This window comes from Taudactylus pleione, unplaced genomic scaffold (assembly GCF_031769625.1).
Source record: "Taudactylus pleione unplaced genomic scaffold, aTauple2 ptg000078l, whole genome shotgun sequence".
Taxonomy (NCBI): domain Eukaryota; kingdom Metazoa; phylum Chordata; class Amphibia; order Anura; family Myobatrachidae; genus Taudactylus; species Taudactylus pleione.
The window spans coordinates 2,329,720-2,353,473 of NW_028284480.1; the positions used below are offsets into that span (position 1 = coordinate 2,329,720).

At 43.2% G+C, this 23,754-nt stretch overlaps 1 protein-coding gene and 1 long non-coding RNA gene across 2 annotated transcripts in view; one reads left to right on the forward strand and one right to left on the reverse strand.

The window, feature by feature from the left end:
• The window catches only part of MYO18B (myosin XVIIIB), a 586,172-nt gene that overhangs the window by 37,680 nt on the left and 524,738 nt on the right, over positions 1 to 23,754 (forward strand). Inside the window, exons 2-4 of the mRNA XM_088467895.1 lie at positions 11,063 to 11,180; positions 12,980 to 13,122; positions 19,280 to 19,312. Coding sequence (XP_088324021.1) covers positions 11,144 to 11,180; positions 12,980 to 13,122; positions 19,280 to 19,312 — 213 coding nt within the window. The 5' untranslated portion in view covers positions 11,063 to 11,143. The remainder of the gene's footprint in view (positions 1 to 11,062; positions 11,181 to 12,979; positions 13,123 to 19,279; positions 19,313 to 23,754) is intronic.
• LOC148532379 (uncharacterized) overlaps positions 3,776 to 23,754 on the reverse strand; it is a 74,608-nt gene continuing 54,629 nt past the window's right edge. Inside the window, exons 2-3 of the long non-coding RNA XR_015877721.1 lie at positions 5,176 to 5,329; positions 3,776 to 3,838 (exon numbers count right to left, since the gene is read on the reverse strand). This is a non-coding gene — a long non-coding RNA (uncharacterized LOC148532379). The remainder of the gene's footprint in view (positions 3,839 to 5,175; positions 5,330 to 23,754) is intronic.

Consider the following 23,754-nt stretch of genomic DNA (forward strand, 5'->3'; position numbering starts at 1 on the left):
CGCTCGTTCTGAATGTGGGCGGCCACTTGTATTTTGAAGTGCGGCCTCCTGGTCGCTAGCTAAGCTGTAGGGTTACCACCCACAGCTTTAGCGACCGACCAGTTGGATGGTCTTGACCATCGCGCCCATCCGGGCTTGCGACGAGACCCTAAGGTTGGGTCTCGGCAACCGCAAGCCCCAAGGGAGCTTCCTGCTCTGATCGATCAGGAAACTCCCCACTGACATCACTGCTGATGTCAGTGTGGCCGCCCACAAAACGGCAGGCGTTCCTTAAGGAACGCCTCAGTTTGTGAAACCACCCCCCCGCCACGCCTACAAAACGGGGCAAACTGTCGATCAACATCGACAGCCGCCCCTTTTGTAGTGAGCTCCGGAGCAAGAGAATTTCCCTCTCGCTCTGGGGCTTGCACACGCACAGTGCGGCCGCTGCACGTGCACAGGGCCTAAACATCGACCCGCTTGCGAGTGCTCAGCGCTTGCGAGCGGGTCTGAATGAGGTCCAATATTTGTAATGCAGTTGGTTACCTACATACATTTGCTTGATACAAACAGATCTGAACATAGACATACATGAACATATCAGATTTTTTTCAGCAAACGTTGAACTGTTAAAATTTTCAATGCTAATTACCTAGTAAATGTTTGAGCTAATTGTAAGATCTTTATTTATGGAACTGATGTTATACTACACTCAGACTTTATTCCTGGACATGACACTCTACATACAGTATTTGCAAAGCAACAATTGGTCATGGATATAATGTCGTCATACCTGGCGACTGCTAATTGAATCTATGTATAGCAGGTTGACAGATTCTATTAAACCGAAAGTAGCCATGTACAGTATGGTACCAGTGATAAATACAGCATTTGCATGAATGTGTAAGAAGATATTTTTTATACATTGCTCTCAGCATCCATCATTTGGCAGAAAATGTTTGCACGTAATAGTAACAGGCCAGAATTATTTAGTGTGTAAGATAAAAGACCTGCTTCCCTAACCATCCATCATGCTGGGAGTGTTGTGCTCATCTGCAGTCTGTGAAATCTCCCAGGCAATGTCTTCACAACTTTTGGTTCTTCTTCATTGTATGTCATCTGTAGGAAATAGCTACTACCGGCATTATTCAGCATTGCGGAACATGTTGGCCTTGTAAGAGAAATGGAAATATAATAATTCAAGAAACAAAAAGCGTTTTTTTTTATTTTGCAGAATTTGGATGTACTGTAGGAATTTATGTGCTGTGGACACTATTTAGATGTTCACGCAGTTGAGCGATTATCAGTGGACTGCGCCAGCATCTTAGCCGCTATGCGCACGCACAGCAATTGAATTGCGATCAAATGTGACTACGTTTGTAGTGAGAATTTAGGACCTGATTCAGACCCGCTCGCTAAGGCGCGATCGCTCGCTCTGAGCGATTTTCGCCCAACTGCGCATGTGTATAATTCGCAGTGCGCGTGCACAAGCCATCCGTTGCGATCTGATTTTGGTTGCTCATAAGCCACTATCAGGTCGCTGCTTTGAGTGACAGATTGTGGGTGGTAACAGGGGAAGGTGCTTGTGAACGGGGGAGTGGATGTGCAAACGCAGGCGTGTCAGGCCGCCAAAACGCAGTTTAAAGGGCATGCATAATTAGCAAAGTAGCATCATTGTACACGTCACCTGCATGTATTTCAGCCAGCACTGATCGTTGTGCTTGCGGCAGGTTAAGGCAACCCCAAGGGCTGCGAGCAGCTCCGATGGCTCACGATGGTCCCGATTAATCCTTCATTTCCTGGAGATGACGTGTGTTGCGAGTGGCAATGGGGAATCTTTAGACACTTACGAGCACGCTTTACCATAGCTCGCTAAAACATAGTGGGCGTCCTTACGCGACGCAGTGCGAGCACTTCATTTAAATATCCGGCCCATTTTTGCAAGCAAGCGACCGCAACTTGCGAGCGGGTCTGAATAAGCTTATGCCCTAGTGATTGACAGACAGGGGCAGTTTTGTAGGGGGTAACAGATAGTGGCGGCAAAAAGTGAGTCTGCTGTAACCATTTTTGGGGTGTGTCTTAGCCTATATCTTCGATCCCATATGCAGAAATATGGCATCATCATCTTATTTCCCCCGGCCATTCTGCGCGACCATAGTGTTACTCAGATGGTCGATTATTGAAGGATTGGTGGGCGTCTCAATGCATTTCTGAGCGGCTACAGCATTAGCATATTTCCGCACGGCATTTGTGTATGGGACAGCAGCTGCTAATGCATTACTGTACACATCTGAATCAGACCCAGTATTCGTAACTTACAATACAAAAGTAATATTACAAAACCCATTGGAGCCAATTGCAGTATAATCCCATAGCTAGTGGAAGTATAGACACAACTTCATCAATATGTAATTACCAGCCAACAATCCTCCAATTGCACAAGGCTAGTGAGCTGACAGCCCTTTTATCCACCATCCTGGACACCTAATGCTAAAATGTAATGAATGAATTCTGATGGAAACCTAAAATTAGCACCATAGCATCACCTTTTTTTGGCCAATAAAACAGGTTGGCTCAGTATGCTTACAGCCTTCATGTTTTCTGCCCATGGGGTTAGGAGCAGGAACATATTTATAATGGGTGCACACCTTGCACCCACATTATACTTACCTCTCTGGAGTCCCACGTCGGCGCCGGTGTCAGCACAGTAAAATGTCTGGAAAATGGCTGCCTCAGCCATTTTTCCGTCGTTTTGCACATGTGCACTACAGGAAAAATGGCCGCCGCGGCCATTTTCTCGGTGCCATGCGCTATAGACTCTGAGCACGCTCTAGTGCCCAGAGACTATCAGTGCGGCGCTGGCAGCGCTGCGCTAAGTGCGCTGCCGGTTGCCAGACTGAGAGGAGGGGACCCGTGACGGAGACTGCACACGGGCCCCCTCCTCTCTAGAAACGCCCCTGATTAGGAGGGTAACCAACTAGGGGAAAGGATCTGGCGTAAGTGTGGGAGGGTTAAAAATAAAAGCTTATGACACCGAGGGGGCGGGGGCGATAAAATAATAAAATATTAAACTGGTCATAGGGTAGGAGAGGATTGCAAAAAGTGGGGTTGTTACAGGGGAGAGGTTGTTTATACAAAAGGGTTTTTTTATTATTTAAGGGGTGTGGGGGTTATTATTAATAGAATTTATGACCACCAGGGGTCTAGTGCCAATGGGGATGGGGAGTTATTTTATAATGGGGGCCTTATGGACATGGGGGGTGGGGTTTGAATAAAATATTTGACTATATTCTTAAAAATACTTTTAAGACTTTATCTAATAAAAAAAATGTCAGTTAAGTGGTTAAAATGCAGTAATATGATCCAATAATGGCGTAGCTAATGAGATGGAAGTAACTGTGTAGGGAGGGTGTCAGCCTCCAAGCCTAAGCATATAAATTAATCAACAATCAGAAAAGACATCGCTCAAAAGGAATTCAGTGAAAAGAAACGAATAAACATTAAATAATGCATATGGCTTGTGGATAAAATTGATCACATATATTTAATTATTTTCAAAATTTCATTATATACATAAAATTCATAAAAAAAAATAGAAAATAAACATTTGCACTGGCAACCCAATAAAATGTCCCCAATAAGAAGGTTGAGCCCTTATTCAGCAGAAATTGCAGCCTCAAGTGTATGGGTTTTGTGTGGGTATAAACTTTGAGATAAAAAAAGCAATCTGGATTTTCCAGTCAGGGTTAAAGGTATATTACCAGTTGACATTCAGTACTTTAGCAAGAAGTCCTCACCTTGTAGTTGTCTGCTGGTTGTCCCTTCAACTGGCGTATAGTGAAAAGGTCCTGAGACTTGCCTGAAATATGAATAGAGGTTGCAGAAATGGCGTCACGGTCAGCCAGGAAGCGCTTAAGGTATTGCCCCTCAGCTTACTCAGAAGCAAGTGTCTCATAGTTCCAATGTAGCTGTTTAAAATACCCAGTCCTTAATTGCAAACCCACTGCAGCTGCATCAAATAATTATATAAACACACAAGCCATAATTAAAACAGTATGAGAAGGCAATGTTTAAACCTTAGATATTATAGTGTAAAATATGCAATACTTTGTAATATTCTGATAGTGTCTCCATGGTCGAGCTTATTTGCCCTTCATGTTAAGGACCTGGAAGTGACGTGCAGTGAGTATATATATATATATATATATATATATATATATATATACATATATATATGTATTATATATATATATATATATACATACAAACAAAAGGAGGGACGTCACTCCAGGTCTTTACCAAAATAGAAAAAGTTGTAGATAGTCGATGATTTGGTGCTAGAACCGCACCTTTATCTAGACAAATACTCACTCCATAATTAACAAAGGTATCCTTAATATTTAACTAGCACCTTCTAGAAGATAATAGCTAGAATCTGATTCGTTGCCATGTGCAGCATCTCTTCTAAAAACTCTCACTTAGTAAATTTAGCCCTAGGACTCTATTATGATGAGGGATGAGATTTCTATGTTTCATTGGAAATGTTCTAGGAGGGCAACAGCTGTACCCTGTATCATAAAGCTTTGCACCATGCTTATCTTACAAGTGTGGGTGTAGTTGTTTTTCCCTGGACATGTCTTGCTGGCTGAGAACTTTGACTTCTGGGTCTGAAGATGCCAAAGGTGAATTCAATCCCTATATATAGAAAATACATTAGGTGTAAAACTGGAAGCCTTGATTAGCTGAGGGTGAGTATTTGGCAGACCTTATTGTAAGCAGAACAGGATTTTGTGTCATGTGGAATTACAGAAGGTCACGCCAAGTCCTTAAGGAGAGTTTCATGTCTGTCCACTGTGTCCTCTGATTTTAGGTTTGGACCTTTTGTACACCAGGCTTTCCTGCCAATTGCAAAATGTTTTTGAAGGGCAGGCTTTTGTCTAGTTCAAAAATAAATTGTTAATGTAAAGTCTACATTATGCAGATTTTGTCACCACGTGCTTTAGCATTTCATTTATTTTGTTTGGCTTATTGATTTTATTCTACTTGATAACTTCCAAAAGAGTGTAATGGTTTTATAAAGAATGTATACATAGTATTTGTCACAATATTTAGTGGTTGTTATAGATTCTTTTTTTCCTGAAATCGCTGTACCCATACATAGAGCTAAACACTACATAACATAGTTGTAATACTTACATGTAAAACAGTACTTTGCTGTGTCATGTGACTACAAAGAGTCCATAAGAATGATGGAGTTCCTGCCAAATTTTGTTCCTGGGCTGTCATCTCCTAGATAGGTGGTCTTTGCAAGAATATAATCAGCCAGAGAAGTAGGTCCATATGTTATAGACTGTAATAAAAACATGAATCAAATGTAGAATTGTACTAATAGTTTTTCATAATTGGATCACCGCAGGATAACTGATAATGAATATTGGAACAAAAGAGTCCTAAATGCTGAAAAGCCAAATGTGCCCCTTAAAGTCTATAGGCCTCTCATTGCTCCCTCCAGAGCTCTCACTACACCCCCCCAGACCATCAATCTCTTGCTGTCCTCCCCACAGCTCTCACTGCCACTTCTGTCCATAGATATCTCATTGCCTCCTTTTTATCACCTGCTGGTCTCTGCCTACACAGCCCCTGAGGAGGTCACACCCAAGTGACGAAACGCATCGGGACAAACCCACAAGCAGGATTTCTGGTGACACAGGAGAATCCACACAAAACACGGGACTAATCTGATCCCCTACATGCCAACTAGCTGCAATGCACTACAGAATCCTAGCAAATGCTGAATGTGTTTTTATATGACATTTTTGTGATAAAAGTAAATTACATGCTTAGTAAATTACGTTTGTTCATTTATATACACCACATACACTATTCACCTGCAAACAGGACAAGGGAAGGAGGGGAGACCAGCAGGTGATAAAGAACTTTGGTGAATACATTTCATCACACCTAACTGACTGCATGCATAGTGCCCATAACAACTTATACCAGTACTATATATGATCTTTAGAAGTGACTTTTAATCATAATATTTATTTAATTTTCATCATATATAATTTTTCAGTGACTTTATTATATATTTTTTTCTTTATTCTCTTTCCTATTTTCCCCCTACCCCAATCTCCCTTCATTATATTTACATGGGTGATATTAGGGGCACAGTTGGTACTGAAACGCTACTTACGATCATTGGTAATAATATTTACAACCCATTTCTGCCTATTCAGTCGTTGTTGTAGATGCATTTAAAATGGGTACGAATCAGCCTCTCCTATACTTATATATGCTCAGTTCGAGCATGCACAGTGTACAAATACACAAGGTACCATATGCAAACAGGCGTAAGTCCAACTCCACATCAGCCCCTTCTGTACGTGCACAAGACTCAGATGGAACCTTGAATCTACTCCTTAAAGCTACAAAATTATAATAACTGTACACATTACTTATATATAAATGGTAACCTTACAAAATTATGGACTTTACCAGCAGGTTTTCCTTTATATTTACAGTTGTACATATAATTGTAAAATGTACTAAAATTAGCAATGACAGTATCAGCACTACACTATCTCCAATTTATTAAAATACATAGGAACAAATGTAATAGGGTTTAGAAAATGTGAGAGTTTAGCAGAAATCTCTCACACTATTACATTGGTCGAGTTTAATTTTCTAACTGGGAAAACATCTGGATGAGAGTTTAAATCGTGAGAGTTTTTTTAGTCTGAAAACAGAGTTTGCATGTTCTCAGCCGAGTTTAAAAAGTAAGAGTTTACTGCTAATCTCTCACATTTTCTAAACTCTCACCCGATTACATTTGGCCCTAAAGGTGCCCACACACATAGCGATATTTTACACGATTTGGCCGATTACGACGAATCGTGACGACGAATCGGGTAAAAAAAGTACAAATCGTGAGTTTATACTCACGAGCACGATGCCGATGCGCGTCCCCGCTCGTCGTACATCGCATCTTCTGATCTGCCGTGCTGTAGGGCAGATTAGCCAATCTGGGATACAATGCATTGGCTGCAAGATAGATCTTTAGTCAGATTGGACATTTTTAACTCCAAATCGTGATCACGACAGCAAGGGAGCTCCCGTGAAAGTTCTTGAGGAAATTGGCCATAAAATCGTATCGTGAGGACATCGTTATGTGTGTGGGCACCTTTAGTTTCAAGTTCAATAGATTGCACAGCAAGCGTATTACTGTGAGTTACTGTGGCTCTGTTTTTGCAAAGGGCTGGGTTTCAGTGGGAAAACACTGCCTCTTCCTGCATATGTCGGATCCCTCACTTGTCCCTACTATAATCTGACACTAATAGCATGCAGCATAGCACAAAGACAATGTGTTCTGCTCAGTAATTAGAATATAACAGTCACTGTATTAACATGGGTATCAGGATGGTAGATAGACAGTAACTAGATAGACAGCTAATAGATAGACACCAGAAAGTAGACAATGTATAGGATAACAGGGTTAAAAAGTCAACAATAGAGCAATCTATGTTGTCATCTCTGTGTGTGATAATAAAATCACCTTTTCTATATTCATGTAATCATAGGGTATTGTTAATAACAATGCCTCATATCCAGGACGGACATCCTGTTATATTAAGCTGTATAATAACAATTAAAAGATCGAAACTCATATATGATTAAGAAATATATATTTTATCATCACACAAAGAGATGACAACATAGATTGCTTTATAACAAAGGGTGCTGACTAATATGGTCACCAATGAGGCTTATATGAATTAATAAACTAGGAAGAGGCACTTATACACATATATATTTACAGCAGGTGAATGTGCAGCTACTTTTCATGTGCATTAGCATTCACTTGGAAATGTTGTAGAAATGCCAACAAAGTCCCACCAGTTATTGTTCAATCCATAGATCCTCATAACAGTAAGAAAAAGAGGTATATTACATCTCAAGTGAAAATATCAGTGTGCTTTAGATCAGAGAACCATTCAATGGACAACCTGATACAATAACAAATAATGGAATGTTCCCTATGACAGACTCAAATAGAGACAGAAGAGACAATATATACTTTCCAAGCACTAGATACTTTATCTGTAATACTGTAATACACATGATATTCTTGAGGAAGGAATACTTATTCCTTGAAAACACTGATTTTTAGATGGGATGTAGTTAAAAGACCAACGGTCGGGAAGCTGTCTGACAAAATGCTGGTGTTTAAATCCCGACTCGGGGCTAAAGACAGGCATCGAAATTCTGATACCCGTCTACATCCCGATGCTGGAATGCCAGATGGCTTCCTGAACGAATGTAAGCCGGCCACTGTTAGCTCGTAGCCGCAAGGAGGAGGGGGGTTAGGGTTAGGGTGCGGGGAAGCGGGGGTTAGGCACCACCAGGGGGAGGGCTAGGTACCACCCAGGGAGGTTAGGGTTAGCCACCACCATGGGTAAGGTTACATACTTACGTGCCCCTGTCGGGATCTCTAACAATTGGACTATTCAGCCACCGTGATCATTTGAGACAATACATGTGTTTATTTATTCCCATGGAACATTATGGACATTATTAACGAACAGACAGTAATTTAGGCCCGAGAGGAGCACTAAACGGTCGGAATTAACATTTTGATTTACACAATTTTTCTTCTCTATTAACACAATTCTATCTTTTATATTTCACTGTTTTAACACTTATTGTGGATACAGTTTTAAGATGCAGATAATAAAGGTTGTTTTAATTGTAAGTACATCAATTCATGACAATTCTTTCCTTTCTTTGGTTCTTTATGTAGTTAACTATTGTTGAATGATAGCACCCAGAATTACTCAACTAGCTACTTTATTATGATATAAGGGGCCTATAAGTATATGTAGACATTATTGATCTTTATGAGAATAGATACCAGTACGGATTGATGTATCCTTTTCAGTAGTAGCATATTATATACATGGCCAGATACACATAAAATACATTGAAATAGTCGGCTCCACATAAAATACATTGAAATAGCCAGATCCACCATAACACTTGTGAAGCCTTCACTGGCGAAAACTGGCAAATTTTACTGTCGTCAGGGTTTTCGCCAGCGATAGCAGCGTTAGAGGGAAAAAAATATTTAAGTCAGAAGATTGTGCTTACCTGCCATGCCTGGTTTCTCCATGTCGCTTCTAATCGTTGGCCAGTAGGACTCCATCACCTTCAGCAGAAGAGGAGGAGGATAGTAAGGGATGAAGAAGGGAGAAGTGGAAGACGAAAGTGGTTTTTGATCAGTGATGTCTGGATATGGGAGGGCAGGGAGGGCTGCAACTGGAGGTTCACAGACATCAAAGACAGGACCTGCGAGATGCAGGGCATGGAGGGCTGGACCAAGGGGGGATGCGGCACAGGGAGGGATGGACCCGGGACACTGGTCAAAGAGGACTAGACTAAGGGGTAGTGCAGAACAGGGGGCACAGGGATGGCTAGACATGGTGGTTGGGTGGCACAGGACATGGAAGGCTGGATCTTAATGGGGGGGCTTGGTCAGAGAGGGCTGGACCTGGGGTAGGCACAGGGCTGGAAAGGCTGGAGCTGGGAGGGCACAGGAAAGGTAGGGGTAGACTAAGGGGTAGTACCGGACAGGGAGGGCTAAACCTATTGGTGGCACAGCACAGGGATATAAAGACATGGTGGAGGAGCGATACAGGGCAGGGAAGGCTGGACTGGGGGGGCACTGGACAGGGAAGGCTGGACCTAGGAGGGGCACAAGGCAGGGACAGCTGGACCTTGATGGTGGGTAGAGGCCACAGGGCAGGGAAGGGTGGCTGCACAGGGGCAGGGTAATAATATATGTACCTGGTGCACTGGCAGAAGCCAGGCATGGTGAAACAGCACTGAAGGGGAACTATCCGCAACCGTGAAACAGCGCCTGTGGCATATCAAATATGGCACCGGCTGCAAGCCAATCACAGCTCGCGCGGCCATGTTTGATATGCCACAGGTGCTGTTTCATCATGTCCAGCTGCAGCAGGCAGCCTGGCCAAATAGGCACTGCACCGCTGCCTTCATTAAATATGGTGAAACTGGGCTAATGGGTGGTCCAGTGCACCCCCGGACCACCCCCCAGTTTCGCCAATGAGCAGTGGTAAGTAGTCTGTGTGTCTGAGCTCCAGTTGGGGCCACACAATTTGTTTTAATTTTCCGCTAATTGCAAGCTGTGTAATACTTTATATTGGGAACCAACACTTTTTTATGGTCCCGGAATCAGACTACAGCCAAAGGCGCAGTGATACATCGGATACCAGTCTAATAAGGAAGTTCAGCATCACTAGTTTAAAGGATACGTTTTCAATGTTTAGCATTGCTGCATGGTAAAATGTTGTCCTGTAACATACTAACTGATCCTGACCAGGCCATGGTACAAGTGGTTACATTCACCTTAGTGAACAGACAAAAGGAAAGAACAGATATAAATTAAATACAACACAGAGTGGTATGTGATAGCAGAGTTTTTACAGTGAATGAAATGTAATAACACCTAATATTTCTGTAAATAACATAAAGATCACAAGATATTTCCAGTATGTCAGTCTAATCAGTAAAAAATGACAAGATACCAAACACCATACTCGCCATGAAACATAAGGATCACATGCGTAGCAAAATTGGATGAGCTCTGGGGCTGAGAGGCTGGGTCACTTGTTAGTGCAGTAGAAACTAATAACCCTCATTTTAGCCTAAACAGGGCCCGGTTTACCCTACTTCTAAATCCTACACCTCCTTCACAAAATATTACCGCTACCTCTCTGTTGCTATATGTAGTTTGTATTTTGTATGATTGGTGACTCTGGTAGACAGAAAGATGGCCATACAGTACACAGTGTAGATCCGGTTCGTATTTTTCAACATGTCTGATAGTGATCCTGTCTTTTCAATAAGGTTTTTATTAGATGGTTTGGAGAAATCTGTACTTTCTGTTTTTGTCAAATTGAGAAATAAATGACTTTAATATATATACATATGCATTCTTTATTTTACTAATTACATATTTCTCTCTTCTTCTTTCCCTCAATATCACCTCATCTTGTCCGCCCAGTATTGATTGAAAGCCAATGTGTCACTTTTCCTGCGTGTGTCACTCCTGAAGCAACAAGCCACCTCCAGACACTGTAACAGCATGGCTATCTCCTCACGCCTAGCACTATGGGAGCAGAAGGAAAGTCTCACTTCTCCAGCACAACATGCTTTTTCACACCTGCATGCTAACGTAGCCAGATGGACCATTATAATCATTGTAATACATCAGTGCTTTACAGCACTGTGGGGCAGTTGTACTGAGCTCTGGAATGTGATAAATTGGAGTGATAAACTACCAACCAATCAGCTCCTATATGTCATTTTTCAAACAGCCTGTAACATGACAGTTAGGAGCTGAGTGGTTGATAATTTATCACTTTCCAATTTATCACTTTCCAGAGCTTAGTACATCTCCCCCTGTGTAACATGCTGCCACGTACAGACAGGGGTAAATTTACTAAAGTGAGAGTTTTTAGAAGTGGAGTTGTTGCCCATAGCAACCAATCCGATTTTAGTTAATTTATTTTTGAAAGGTGCTATTTAAATGTTAAGTAGAATCTGATTGGTTGCCTTGGGCAACATCTCCACTTCTAAAAACTCTCACTTTAGTAAATTTACCCCTTAGAGCCATGGCCGTAGAAAGCTGGCCTTGGTCCAGGTGAAGGGGGTGTGGCCTATTTGTGAGAGGCTTGGTCACGTCCCCTCAGAAAAAAAACCCTTTTGCATCGCCGTGAAGCCACGCTGCACATGGGGAGGGGGTCACTGTGAGTCCCCCAGTCTGACGCAAATCCAGGGGGGGACAAGATCAGTGTGATCGCTCCCCTCCCCACAGACAGAGGAGACAGCAGTGAGCAGTCTCCCACTGCAGCTCAGCACACAGCAATGTGTGCTGGGCTGCTGACAGGTAGGAGAGAGGGGGGAGCGGCATCGGACCCCTGCCGGGCCCCTCCAGCAAGCCCAGGCCCTGGTAAGTACCCACTCCCCTCTCGGCGACCCTGCTTAGAGCAAAACAATTTTCCTTGTCTATCCTTTTCCAAACCCCACCCCAGAATTGGGGCCAGGTCCAGTATATTGGTCTCAGGGTGCTTACAGTGGGCAGTGAATCAGACATCACTCTCTTGCTAATTTGGGGCAATGTCAAATCTATAAAACAAAATAGAACAGGAATTGCATGCAACTGAAAACAGGGACAAAGAAAGAAAATAGATGGGATACGTTTTGCAAACATTAATAGCCATAATCACAAAAATTCAAGTACAGGTTGAGTCTCCGATATCCAAAATACTTGGGACCAGGGGTATTTTGGATAACAGAATATTCCGTATTTTGGAATAATTGCATATCATAATGAAATATCTTGGGAATGGGACCCAAATATACACACAGCCTGCAGGTCATTTTATACAATATTTTCAATAATTTTATCGCTCAAAACAAAGTTTGTGTACATACATTAAATTACGTTATGTTTCATATACATCCTATACACACATCCTGAAGGTAATTTTATAAAATATTTTTAATCTTTAGTGCCTTAGACAAAGTTCGTGTACATTGAACCATCAAAAATCAAAGGTTTAATTATCTCAATCATGCCAAAAAAAATCTGTATTTCGGAATATTACGTATTTCAGAATATTTGGATATGGGAGACTCAACTATATATATATATATATATATAACTATATATATATATAGTGTGTGCTCTTGTCACCCAGGTGGAAAAATATGTATAGGGCCACTAGATACTAATTTAGATTTCTTCTAACTAATATCTTTCATTTAATCTGCTGATGGATCTAAGAAAACCTCATTTAGTAATTATGAGCCCCGCTATGTACTGCATGCTGCAAGCAAGCATCAAGGTCTTGTGTGAGTCTGAGCAGAGTTATTATACACACAGAAGCATCTAATATATTATGCTTTATGCACAAATAGATCAAGGAAGAAGACAAGGGGCCAACAGCTACTTCTCCTCCACCGCAATATTCAGTAATTCCCGGTGGTTTCATTAAACAGCTTGTTCGAGAAACTGAAAAAGAAGCAAAGCAGAAAGAAAAAGAACTGAAGGAAAAGATAGTAAGTACATCCTTTACGACCAGGCTGGAGCTTCTCAGGCTCACAGAGGCTGCATGAACTATAGTTTACATTACTACTAATAGATCAATATAAATACCTCTGTTTGGTTATTTATATTTGATAAGCAATGCTCTAGCTAAGTGATGTCTCATTTTTCTATCCATAATGAGTTAGGGGGAAATTTACTAAATTGATTTTAGAATCACACACTTACTTAAAAATCGATATAAAAAAATCCTCTGTTAGGAAATATATGATTTAGCCCCTAAAACACATCACTGGTGTTGAATGATTTAGATTGAATAAAAGTAAATATACCCCTTATTGTTACATGAGGGGGAATTTACGAAGCAGCGGCTTATGTAATCCGCTGCTTCCTGGCAGATTGCAGGTGAACATTTTAGACAGCACTCTGAGCCAGTGTAAAGCCCGGCGTGCTTACATTGACTCCGGGTGGCTTTTAAATATGTACCTTCTATCTGCCGGGAAGCAGCGGCTTACAGAAGTCAATGATTCGGAAATTCTCCCCTAATAAACCAATCATGAGGTGGGGGGTGGGCACTTTATAATAGTGCAGCTAGATAAAATATCAAATTGATGAATTCATTTATTGATTAATTCAGAAATTACCATAGGCATTTAAAAAAAATTTTTGTCACCCTAACCCACTTTAATGCCGCTTCCCATTCCATTATGTTAGTATTACAGTATCCATTATTTCAATCATATTAAATACAGTTGTTCTCTTTCTATAGTACAGGACTGACCTGATTTTTCATTGCTTGCTGCTTATTATCACTTGATAAATAAACAAATGCTAGCCTTGTGATAAGTCATGATGTGTGGTAGTTAGCATTGAGTTTAACACTAGTAGCTTTGATGACAAGAATTAGTAACGGCGTATAAAGGACAATTGCAATTGAGTAAATAAAATGAAAATGACGGTAATCAGATGTAATCCATACAGTTTGAGATTCTCTTGACCTTACTTTATTAATTGGCAAATAAAAACAATAGAATAAACAACTAGTTAATTGAGCCAGTGTAGCTTTGGGAACAATTCTCAGCTTCCCATATTGCCACCCGAAGGTGAAGGGAAGGGGGGAGGTGTAGCTTTTGTGTTAGTGACCAATTACTTATGTAGACTGTTTCAACATTACTGAATAACTGACCTGTGGTCATTCTAGTAGCTACATTACAGTGCTCACTCAATGTACCAATTATGTGGTCATTCTAGTAGCTACACTACAGTGCTCACTCCATGCACCAAGTATGTGGTCATTCTAGTAGCTACATTACAGTGCTTACTCAATGCACCAATTATGTGGTCATTCTAGTAGCTACACTACTGTGTTCACTCCATGCACCAAGTATGTGGTCATTCTAGTAGCTACATTACAGTGCTCACTCCATGCACCAATTATGTGGTCATTCTAGTAGCTACACTACTGTGTTCACTCCATGCACCAAGTATGTGGTCATTCTAGTAGCTACACTACAGTGCTCACTCCATGCACCACGTATGTGGTCATTCTAGTAGCTACATTACAGTGCTCACTCAATGCACCAATTATGTGGTCATTCTAGTAGCTACACTACTGTGTTCACTCCATGCACCAAGTATTTGGTCATTCTAGTAGCTACACTACAGTGCTCACTCCATGCACCAATTATGTGGTCATTCTAGTAGCTACAGTACAGTATTCACTCCATGCACCAATTATGTGGTCATTCTAGTAGCTGCAGTACAGTGGGCCTGATTCAGACCTGGTCGCAAGCGCTGTGCACTCGCAACCGGGTCGATGTTTGCCCACTGGGCATGCGCACGACGGAGGCGGCTCCGTCGTGCGCATGCGCGAGCACCGGCTAGCGACGGGTGCTCCGTCGCTCCGGGTCTCGCACCAAAGGGGGCGAGCTGTCAATGGTGATTGACAGCTCGCCCAATTTGGTAGGCGTGGCCGGGGGGTGGCTTCACAAACGGAGTCGTTCCCAAGCGAACGCCTGCCGTTTGTGGACGGCCCCACTGACATCACCAGTGATGTCAGTGGGAGAGCTTCCAGCTCTATTAGAGCCAGAAGCTCTCTGGGGCTTGCGGCCACGAGACCCTACCACAAGGGTCTCGTCGCAAGCCCGATGGTCGCGATGGTCTTGACCATCGCAACCATCAACCTGGCTGCTTGCAATAGCTGTGGGTGGTCACCCACAGCTATGCGAGCGGCCAGGAGGCCGAACAAAAGAAAAACAAAAATGTCCTGATTCAGATCGAGCGCTCGTTCAGAGTGTCCGTCTCTGAATCAGGCCCGGTATTCACTCCATGCACCAATTATGTGGTCATTCTAGTAGCTACACTACAGTGTTCACTCCATGCACCAATTATGTGGTCATTCTAGTAGCTACACTACAGTGTTCACTCCATGCACCAAGTATGTGGTCATTCTAGTAGCTACAGTACAGTGTTCACTCCATGCACCAATGATGTGGTCATTCTAGTAGCTACACTACAGTGTTCACTCCATGCACCAATGATGTGGTCATTCTAGTAGCTACACTACAGTGTTCACTCCATGCACCAAGTATGTGGTCATTCTAGTAGCTACACTACAGTGTTCACTCCATGCACCAATTATGTGGTCATTCTAGTAGCTACACTACAGTATTCACTCCATGCACCAATTATGTGGTCATTCTAGTAGCTGCAGTACAGTGGGCCTGATTCAGACCTGGTCGCAAGCGCTGTGCACTCGCAACCGGGTCGATGTTTGCCCACTGGGCATGCGCACGACGGAGGCGGCTCCGTCGTGCGCATGCGCGAGACCCGGCTAGCGACGGGTGCTCCGTCGCTCCTGGTCTCGCACCAAAGGGGGCGAGCTGTCAATGGTGATTGACAGCTCGCCCAATTTGGTAGGCGTGCCCGGGGGGAGGCTTCACAAACAGAGTCGTTCCCAAGCGAACGCCTGACGTTTGTGGACGGCCCCACTGACATCACCAGTGATGTCAGTGAGAGCGCTTCCAGCTCTATTAGAGCCAGAAGCTCTCTGGGGCTTGCGGCCACGAGACCCTACCACAAGGGTCTCGTCGCAAGCCCGATGGTCGCGATGGTCTTGACCATCGCAACCATCAACCTGGCTGCTTGCAATAGCTGTGGGTGGTCACCCACAGCTTTGCGAGCGGCCAGGAGGCCGAACAAAAGAAAAACAAAAATGTCCTGATTCAGATCGACCGCTCGTTCAGAGCGTCCGTCTCTGAATCAGGCCCGGTATTCACTCCATGCACCAATTATGTGGTCATTCTAGTAGCTACACTACAGTGTTCACTCCATGCACCAATTATGTGGTCATTCTAGTAGCTACACTACAGTGTTCACTCCATGCACCAAGTATGTGGTCATTCTAGTAGCTACAGTACAGTGTTCACTCCATGCACCAATGATGTGGTCATTCTAGTAGCTACACTACAGTGTTCACTCCATGCACCAATGATGTGGTCATTCTAGTAGCTACACTACAGTGTTCACTCCATGCACCAATGTGGTCATTCTAGTAGCTACACTACAGTGTTCACTCCATGCACCAATTATGTGATCATTCTAGTAGCTACAGTGTTCACTCCATGCACCAATTATGTGGTCATTCTAGTAGCTACACTACAGTGCTCACTCCATGCACCAATTATGTGGTCATTCTAGTAGCTACGCTACATTGTTCACTCCATGCACCAATTATGTGATCATTCTAGTAGCTACACTACAGTGTTCACTCCATGCACCAATTATGTGGTCATTCTAGTAGCTACACTACAGTGTTCACTCCATGCACCAATTATGTGATCATTCTAGTAGCTACAGTACAGTGTTCACTCCATGCACCAATTATGTGGTCATTCTAGTAGCTACACTACAGTGTTCACTCCATGCACCAATTATGTGATCATTCTAGTAGCTACACTACAGTGTTCACTCCATGCACCAATTATGTGGTCATTCTAGTAGCTACACTACAGTGTTCACTCCATGCACCAATTATGTGGTCATTCTAGTAGCTACAGTACAGTGTTCACTCCATGCACCAAGTATGTGGTCATTCTATTAGCTACAGTACAGTGTTCACTCCATGCACCAAGTATGTGGTCATTCTAGTAGCTACACTACAGTGTTCACTCCATGCGCCAATTATGTGATCATTCTAGTAGCTACAGTGTTCACTCCATGCACCAATGATGTGGTCATTCTAGTAGCTACACTACAGTGTTCACTCCATGCACCAATTATGTGGTAATTCTAGTAGCTACAGTACAGTGTTCACTCCATGCACCAATTATGTGGTCATTCTAGTAGCTACACTACAGTGTTCACTCCATGCACCAATTATGTGACCATTCTAGTAGCTACACTACAGTGTTCACTCCATGCACCAATTATGTGACCATTTTAGTAGCTACACTACAGTGTTCACTCCATGCACCAATTATGTGGTCATTCTAGTAGCTACACTACAGTGTTCACTCCATGCACCAATGATGTGGTCATTCTAGTAGCTACACTACAGTGTTCACTCCATGCACCAATGATGTGGTCATTCTAGTAGCTACACTACAGTGTTCACTCCATGCACCAATTATGTGATCATTCTAGTAGCTACAGTGTTCACTCCATGCACCAATTATGTGGTCAATCTAGTAGCTACACTACAGTGCTCACTCCATGCACCAATTATGTGGTCATTCTAGTAGCTACGCTACATTGTTCACTCCATGCACCAATTATGTGATCATTCTAGTAGCTACACTACAGTGTTCACTCCATGCACCAATTATGTGGTCATTCTAGTAGCTACACTACAGTGTTCACTCCATGCACCAATTATGTGATCATTCTAGTAGCTACAGTACAGTGTTCACTCCATGCACCAATTATGTGGTCATTCTAGTAGCTACACTACAGTGTTCACTCCATGCACCAATTATGTGATCATTCTAGTAGCTACACTACAGTGTTCACTCCATGCACCAATTATGTGGTCATTCTAGTAGCTACACTACAGTGTTCACTCCATGCACCAATTATGTGGTCATTCTAGTAGCTACAGTACAGTGTTCACTCCATGCACCAAGTATGTGGTCATTCTATTAGCTACAGTACAGTGTTCACTCCATGCACCAAGTATGTGGTCATTCTAGTAGCTACACTACAGTGTTCACTCCATGCGCCAATTATGTGATCATTCTAGTAGCTACAGTGTTCACTCCATGCACCAATTATGTGGTCATTGTAGTAGCTACACTACAGTGCTCTCTCCATGCACCAAGTATGTGGTCATTCTAGTAGCTACACTACAGTGCTCACTCCATGCACCAATTATGTGGTCATTCCAGTAACTACACTACAGTGCTCACTCCATGCACCAATTATGTGGTCATTCTAGTAGCTAGTGTTCACTCCATGCACCAATTATGTGGTCATTGTAGTAGCTACACTACAGTGCTCTCTCCATGCAGCAAGTATGTTGTCATTCTAGTAGCTACACTACAGTGCTCACTCCATGCACCAATTATGTGGTCATTCTAGTAGCTACACTAGTGTTCACTCCATGCACCAATTATGTGGTAATTCTAGTAGCTACAGTACAGTGTTCACTCCATGCACCAATTATGTGGTCATTCTAGTAGCTACACTACAGTGCTCACTCCATGCACCAATTATGTGGTCATTCTAGTAGCTACACTACAGTGTTCACTCCATGCACCAATTATGTGATCATTCTAGTAGCTACAGTGTTCACTCCATGCACCAATTATGTGGTCATTGTAGTAGCTACACTACAGTGCTCTCTCCATGCACCAAGTATGTGGTCATTCTAGTAGCTACACTACAGTGCTCACTCCATGCACCAATTATGTGGTCATTCCAGTAACTACACTACAGTGCTCACTCCATGCACCAATTATGTGGTCATTCTAGTAGCTACACTACAGTGTTCACTCCATGCACCAATTATGTGATCTTTCTAGTAGCTACACTACAGTATTCACTCCATGCACCAATTATGTGGTCATTCTAGTAGCTAAAAGTACAGTATTTACTCCATGCACCAATTAGATTTGTGACTTTTGAATTTTAGTCTTCAAATATGATTTTCATAACGACTATTGTTCCTTCTAGGTGAAACAAGAACAACCACCAGATGCTTTAAAGGTGAGAATTGAAGGTTATGTAGCTTACTTCGGGTATATATGTAATATGACTAAAGTATTTAAAATAACATATAAACAAATAATGTGTTATAATTATAAATAGGTTAGCAGTCTATATAGATTGGGTCATTTAAGGATTTATAGTCATTGAGGCTGTCACAGTGAGTTCTCCAATGACTATATCCTTAAATGACCCAACCCACTGGCACAACTACTTGGTGAAGCGCCTGTCATATTCTGTGACATACAGCTCTTGGCTTTTAAGAAATTGAATATATATAGTTTTTACACTGAACAGCAAGAGAGGACATTACCCTATATTGCCCAGTCATGCATGTGTACACTGATCAGTATTGGCCTAGATTTTGCTCTGTAGACATAGCTTATTGAAATTAGGGATGAGCGGGTTCGGTTCCCTGAGAACCAAACCCACCCGAACTTCGGGGATCCGGGGCGATCCGAGCACAAGCTTGGATTTCCCTGTCTGCCTCGGATCCCTCTCCCGAGGCAAAACCTCGAGATCTGCTGTCGGATCTCAAGGTTTTGCCTCGAGCGGCCATTTTAAAAAAAATGCCTTTGCCTTTAATGGGCAAAGTGCTGATTGGCTGACAGAGCCGTCTGTCATGGCTCTCAGCCAATCAGCATTATGGTGCTCATTTGCATGTAGCACGGACTCGTGAGATCCGTGCTACATGCATCTGTGTGATTGACAGTGACACAGAGCACAGATGGGTCAGTGAGACCCGTCTGTGCTGCTGTGTATTTCAATGACACAGATGCACGCACGGACCAGGAGATCCGTGCTACTTGCATCTGTGTCATTGACACAGAGCACTGACGGGTCCGTGAGACCTGTCTGTGCTGCTGTGGTAAAAAAAAAAAAAAACCTGTGTAAAAAAAGAAAAAAATGGCGTGCACCACCCCCCCAAAAGAGAGCAACCAGCCCCGGGCATTAGTGACCCATTGCTGGGTGTGCTTAAATACAGGGGACAAACGACGTAGGGGTCCCCTGTACTTAAGCACAACCAGCACTGGGCTAGTCAGAACCAGCGCTGCTTGCCAAAATACGGGGGACAAACGACGTAGGGGTCCCCCGTATTCTGCGCAACCAGCTCTGGGCTCTGATCCGGTCCTGGTTCTGGAAATACAGGGGAAAAAAATTAGTAGGGTTCCCCTGTATGTTCCAGAACCAGCACTGGACTTTTTCTAGCTGGGGGCCTGATGCCACAGCCAGGGGAGCCCTTTCACCGGGACCCCCAGCCGCAGCATCAGCCCATCAGCCCTGACCGCTAGTCAGCCCAGGCCGGGGATCCCTGGAGAGCTGGGGACACCCCCAATAAAGGGGTCACCCTCTCCAGGGCACCCCAGGCCCAGGCTGATAGCCCGGGGCTATCCCCGCCACCCCTGGTGGCGGTGGGTGGCGGGTTGATTGTGTGGTGTGGTGTAAATAAAGAATATCAAACATTGTCTTTACAAGTAGAACTGCAAGTCCCAGCAAGCCTGCCCCGCATGCTGGTACTTGGAGAACCACAAGTACCAGCATGCAGGGCATTAAGGGCCCACTAGTATCTGTAGTTCACCTGTAAAAAATTTAAAAAAAAAACACAGGACACACACACCGTGACAGTATAAGTTTATTAAACAGACATACACACACACACACACACACACACACACACACGTACACATACTCACCTATGTAACCCTGTAACATCGGTCCACTTGTCCGGTAAAGTATCCATAGGGGACCTGTGAAAAAAAACATACTCACCATCTCCTATGCGAGGTTCTGTCCTCTTCGTTCCAAAGTAGGCATCCCCGGACTTGGCAAAAAAAAAAACGAAAACGCGATCCACGAACTTAGTAACGTTCTATAGAACGGTACTTCCCGAATGAGAGCTTAGCGGCGGGGTATCACCATGGAAACCCCGCTGCTAAGCGTTCATTGGCTGAGAGAGGCCATCTCCCGTCTCTCTCAGCCAATGAACGGCTCCCTCCATTGTAGTCAGTGGTGGGAGCCGCAAGGTTATTAAAGTTTACCCTGCGGTTCCCACCATTGACTACAATGAACTTTAAGTTTAACTTTAATAAACTTATAGTGTCACGGTGTGTGTGTCCTGTGTTTTTTTAAACATTTTTTTTACAGGTGAACTACAGGTACTAGTGGGCCCTTAATGCCCTGCAAGCTGGTACTTGTGGTTCTCCAAGTACCAGCATGCGGGGCAGGCTAGCTGGGACTTGCAGTTCTACTTGTAAAGACAATGTTTGATATTCTTTATTTACACCACACCACACAATCAACCCGCCACCCACCGCCACCAGGGGTGGCGGGGATAGCCCTTGGCTATCAGCCTGGGCCTGGGGTGCTCTGGAGAGGGTGACCCCTTTATTGGGGGGGTCTCCAGCTCTCCAGGGATCCCCGGCCTGGGCTGACTAGCGGTCAGGGCTGATGCTGCGGCTGGGGGGCCCGGTGAAAGGGCTCCCCTGGCTGTGGCATCAGCCCCCCGCTAGAAAAAGTCCAGTGCTGGTTCTGGAACATACAGGGGAACCCTACGAATTTTTTTCCCCTGTATTTCCGGAACCAGGACCGGATCAGAGCCCAGAGCTGGTTGCGCAGAATACGGGGGACCCCTACGTCGTTTGTCCCCCGTATTTTGGCAACCAGCGCTGGTTCTGACTAGCCCGGTACTGGTTGTGCTTAATTACAGGGGACCCCTACGTCATTTGTCCCCTGTATTTAAGCACACCCAGCACTGGGTTACTAATGCCCGGGGCTGGTTGCTCTCCTTTGGGGGGGTGGTGCACGCCATTTTTTTTCTATTTTTACACAGGTTTTTTTTTTTTACCACAGCAGCACAGACGGGTCTCACGGACCTGTCATTGCTCTGTGCCAATCACACAGATGCATGTAGCACGGATCTCCCGGGTTCGTGCTACATGCAAATGGGCACCATAACGCTGATTGGCTTCCTGTCTGCCACTGCAGTGTCACTCCTAGATGGGCCACGTGTTTGTGCCGCCCACTTGTGTCGCTTAGCATAGTCATCCAGCTACCTCGGTGCAACCTTTTGGCCTAAAAACAATATTGTGAGGTGTGAGGTGTTCAGAATAGAGTGGAAATGAGTGGAAATTAATGTTATTGGGGTTATTAATAGTGTAGGAACAAAAAAAGGCCCATTTTATGTGATTTTAGCGGTTTTTTTTATTTTTTAAGAAAAAATACAGATCCAAAACACAAAACCCAGAACCCAAAACACGGAAGGGTGGTTTTGGCAAAACCAATCCAGATCCAAAACACGAAGAAAGATCCAGATCCAAAACCAAAACACGAAAAGAGGCCGGTGCACACCCCTATTTGAAATACACTTGCATTACAAACTATTGATGAAAATATTGAGTTACTGTATCTACAAAGGACCTCAAATTGATTGAACTGGAATTGTCTATTATAAATGCTTACCCTGGGTACCCAGACAGACTACTCACTCTGATTAATATAGGGAAAAGTGTTTAATGGGTATGCCACAGTCACAACTAGATACAATGACTTTCACACAACCAACACAGACTGATGCTTGAGATTAATTAGTGTGCAATGGCCAATACAGAACCAAGGTTATATCCAATTGCAGGCAAGGTTTTTCCAGCAAAAATGTATGCAGACATTGCAACAAATTTTCTATTACCGCGGGTATGTGCGCTACCAATATCTACCGCATCCAACAGAAAAAAATTTGTCACAAAGTTTTTTCGCCCAAATCCCAGCTGGAACAGCCAGTACCCTATATATATATATATATATATATATATATATATATATATATATATATATGGTAACAGTTCTAATGGTTATTACTGTTCTAAAGAAAAATATAAAATGCATTAAATGACTGATGTGGTTTTTTTTTTTTAAGTTAAAAAATTATAAAAGGCAAACTTTTTTTGTTTTGTTACAAACAAATAGAACAAAAAATGCAAAAGAAAAGTAGAAAAAGTGAATTTGGGGTAATTTTAGGCCAATAAAAAAAATTAAAACAAGCTATTTTTGTTTCTTAGTCGAAACCCTGTAAATACATTTACCAGTAGGCCCTGCAGATCCTGATTGGATTCTGAGACTTTGTATAATAAAAGTCTTGCACACACAAACATTTACCTTGTATACACTTTAATCACCCTCTGGTGAAAGAAGCATAAATAGAACTAAAAAAGGGATCACTGACATAAACAAATAGAAATATACTTTGGAACCTATGGCCTGATTCAGAGCCACTCGTAAGCGGCAGCTCGTTCGCTCCGAGCGATGTTTGCCCAACTGCGCATGCGTACGGATCGTTATACGCATGCGCGAACCAGTCAGTGCGGTCGAAATTCATGTGCTCGCAAAATAGCGAATGCCTGCTAATTTGAGTGACAGAATGAGGCGTATGTGGGTGGTAACAGGGG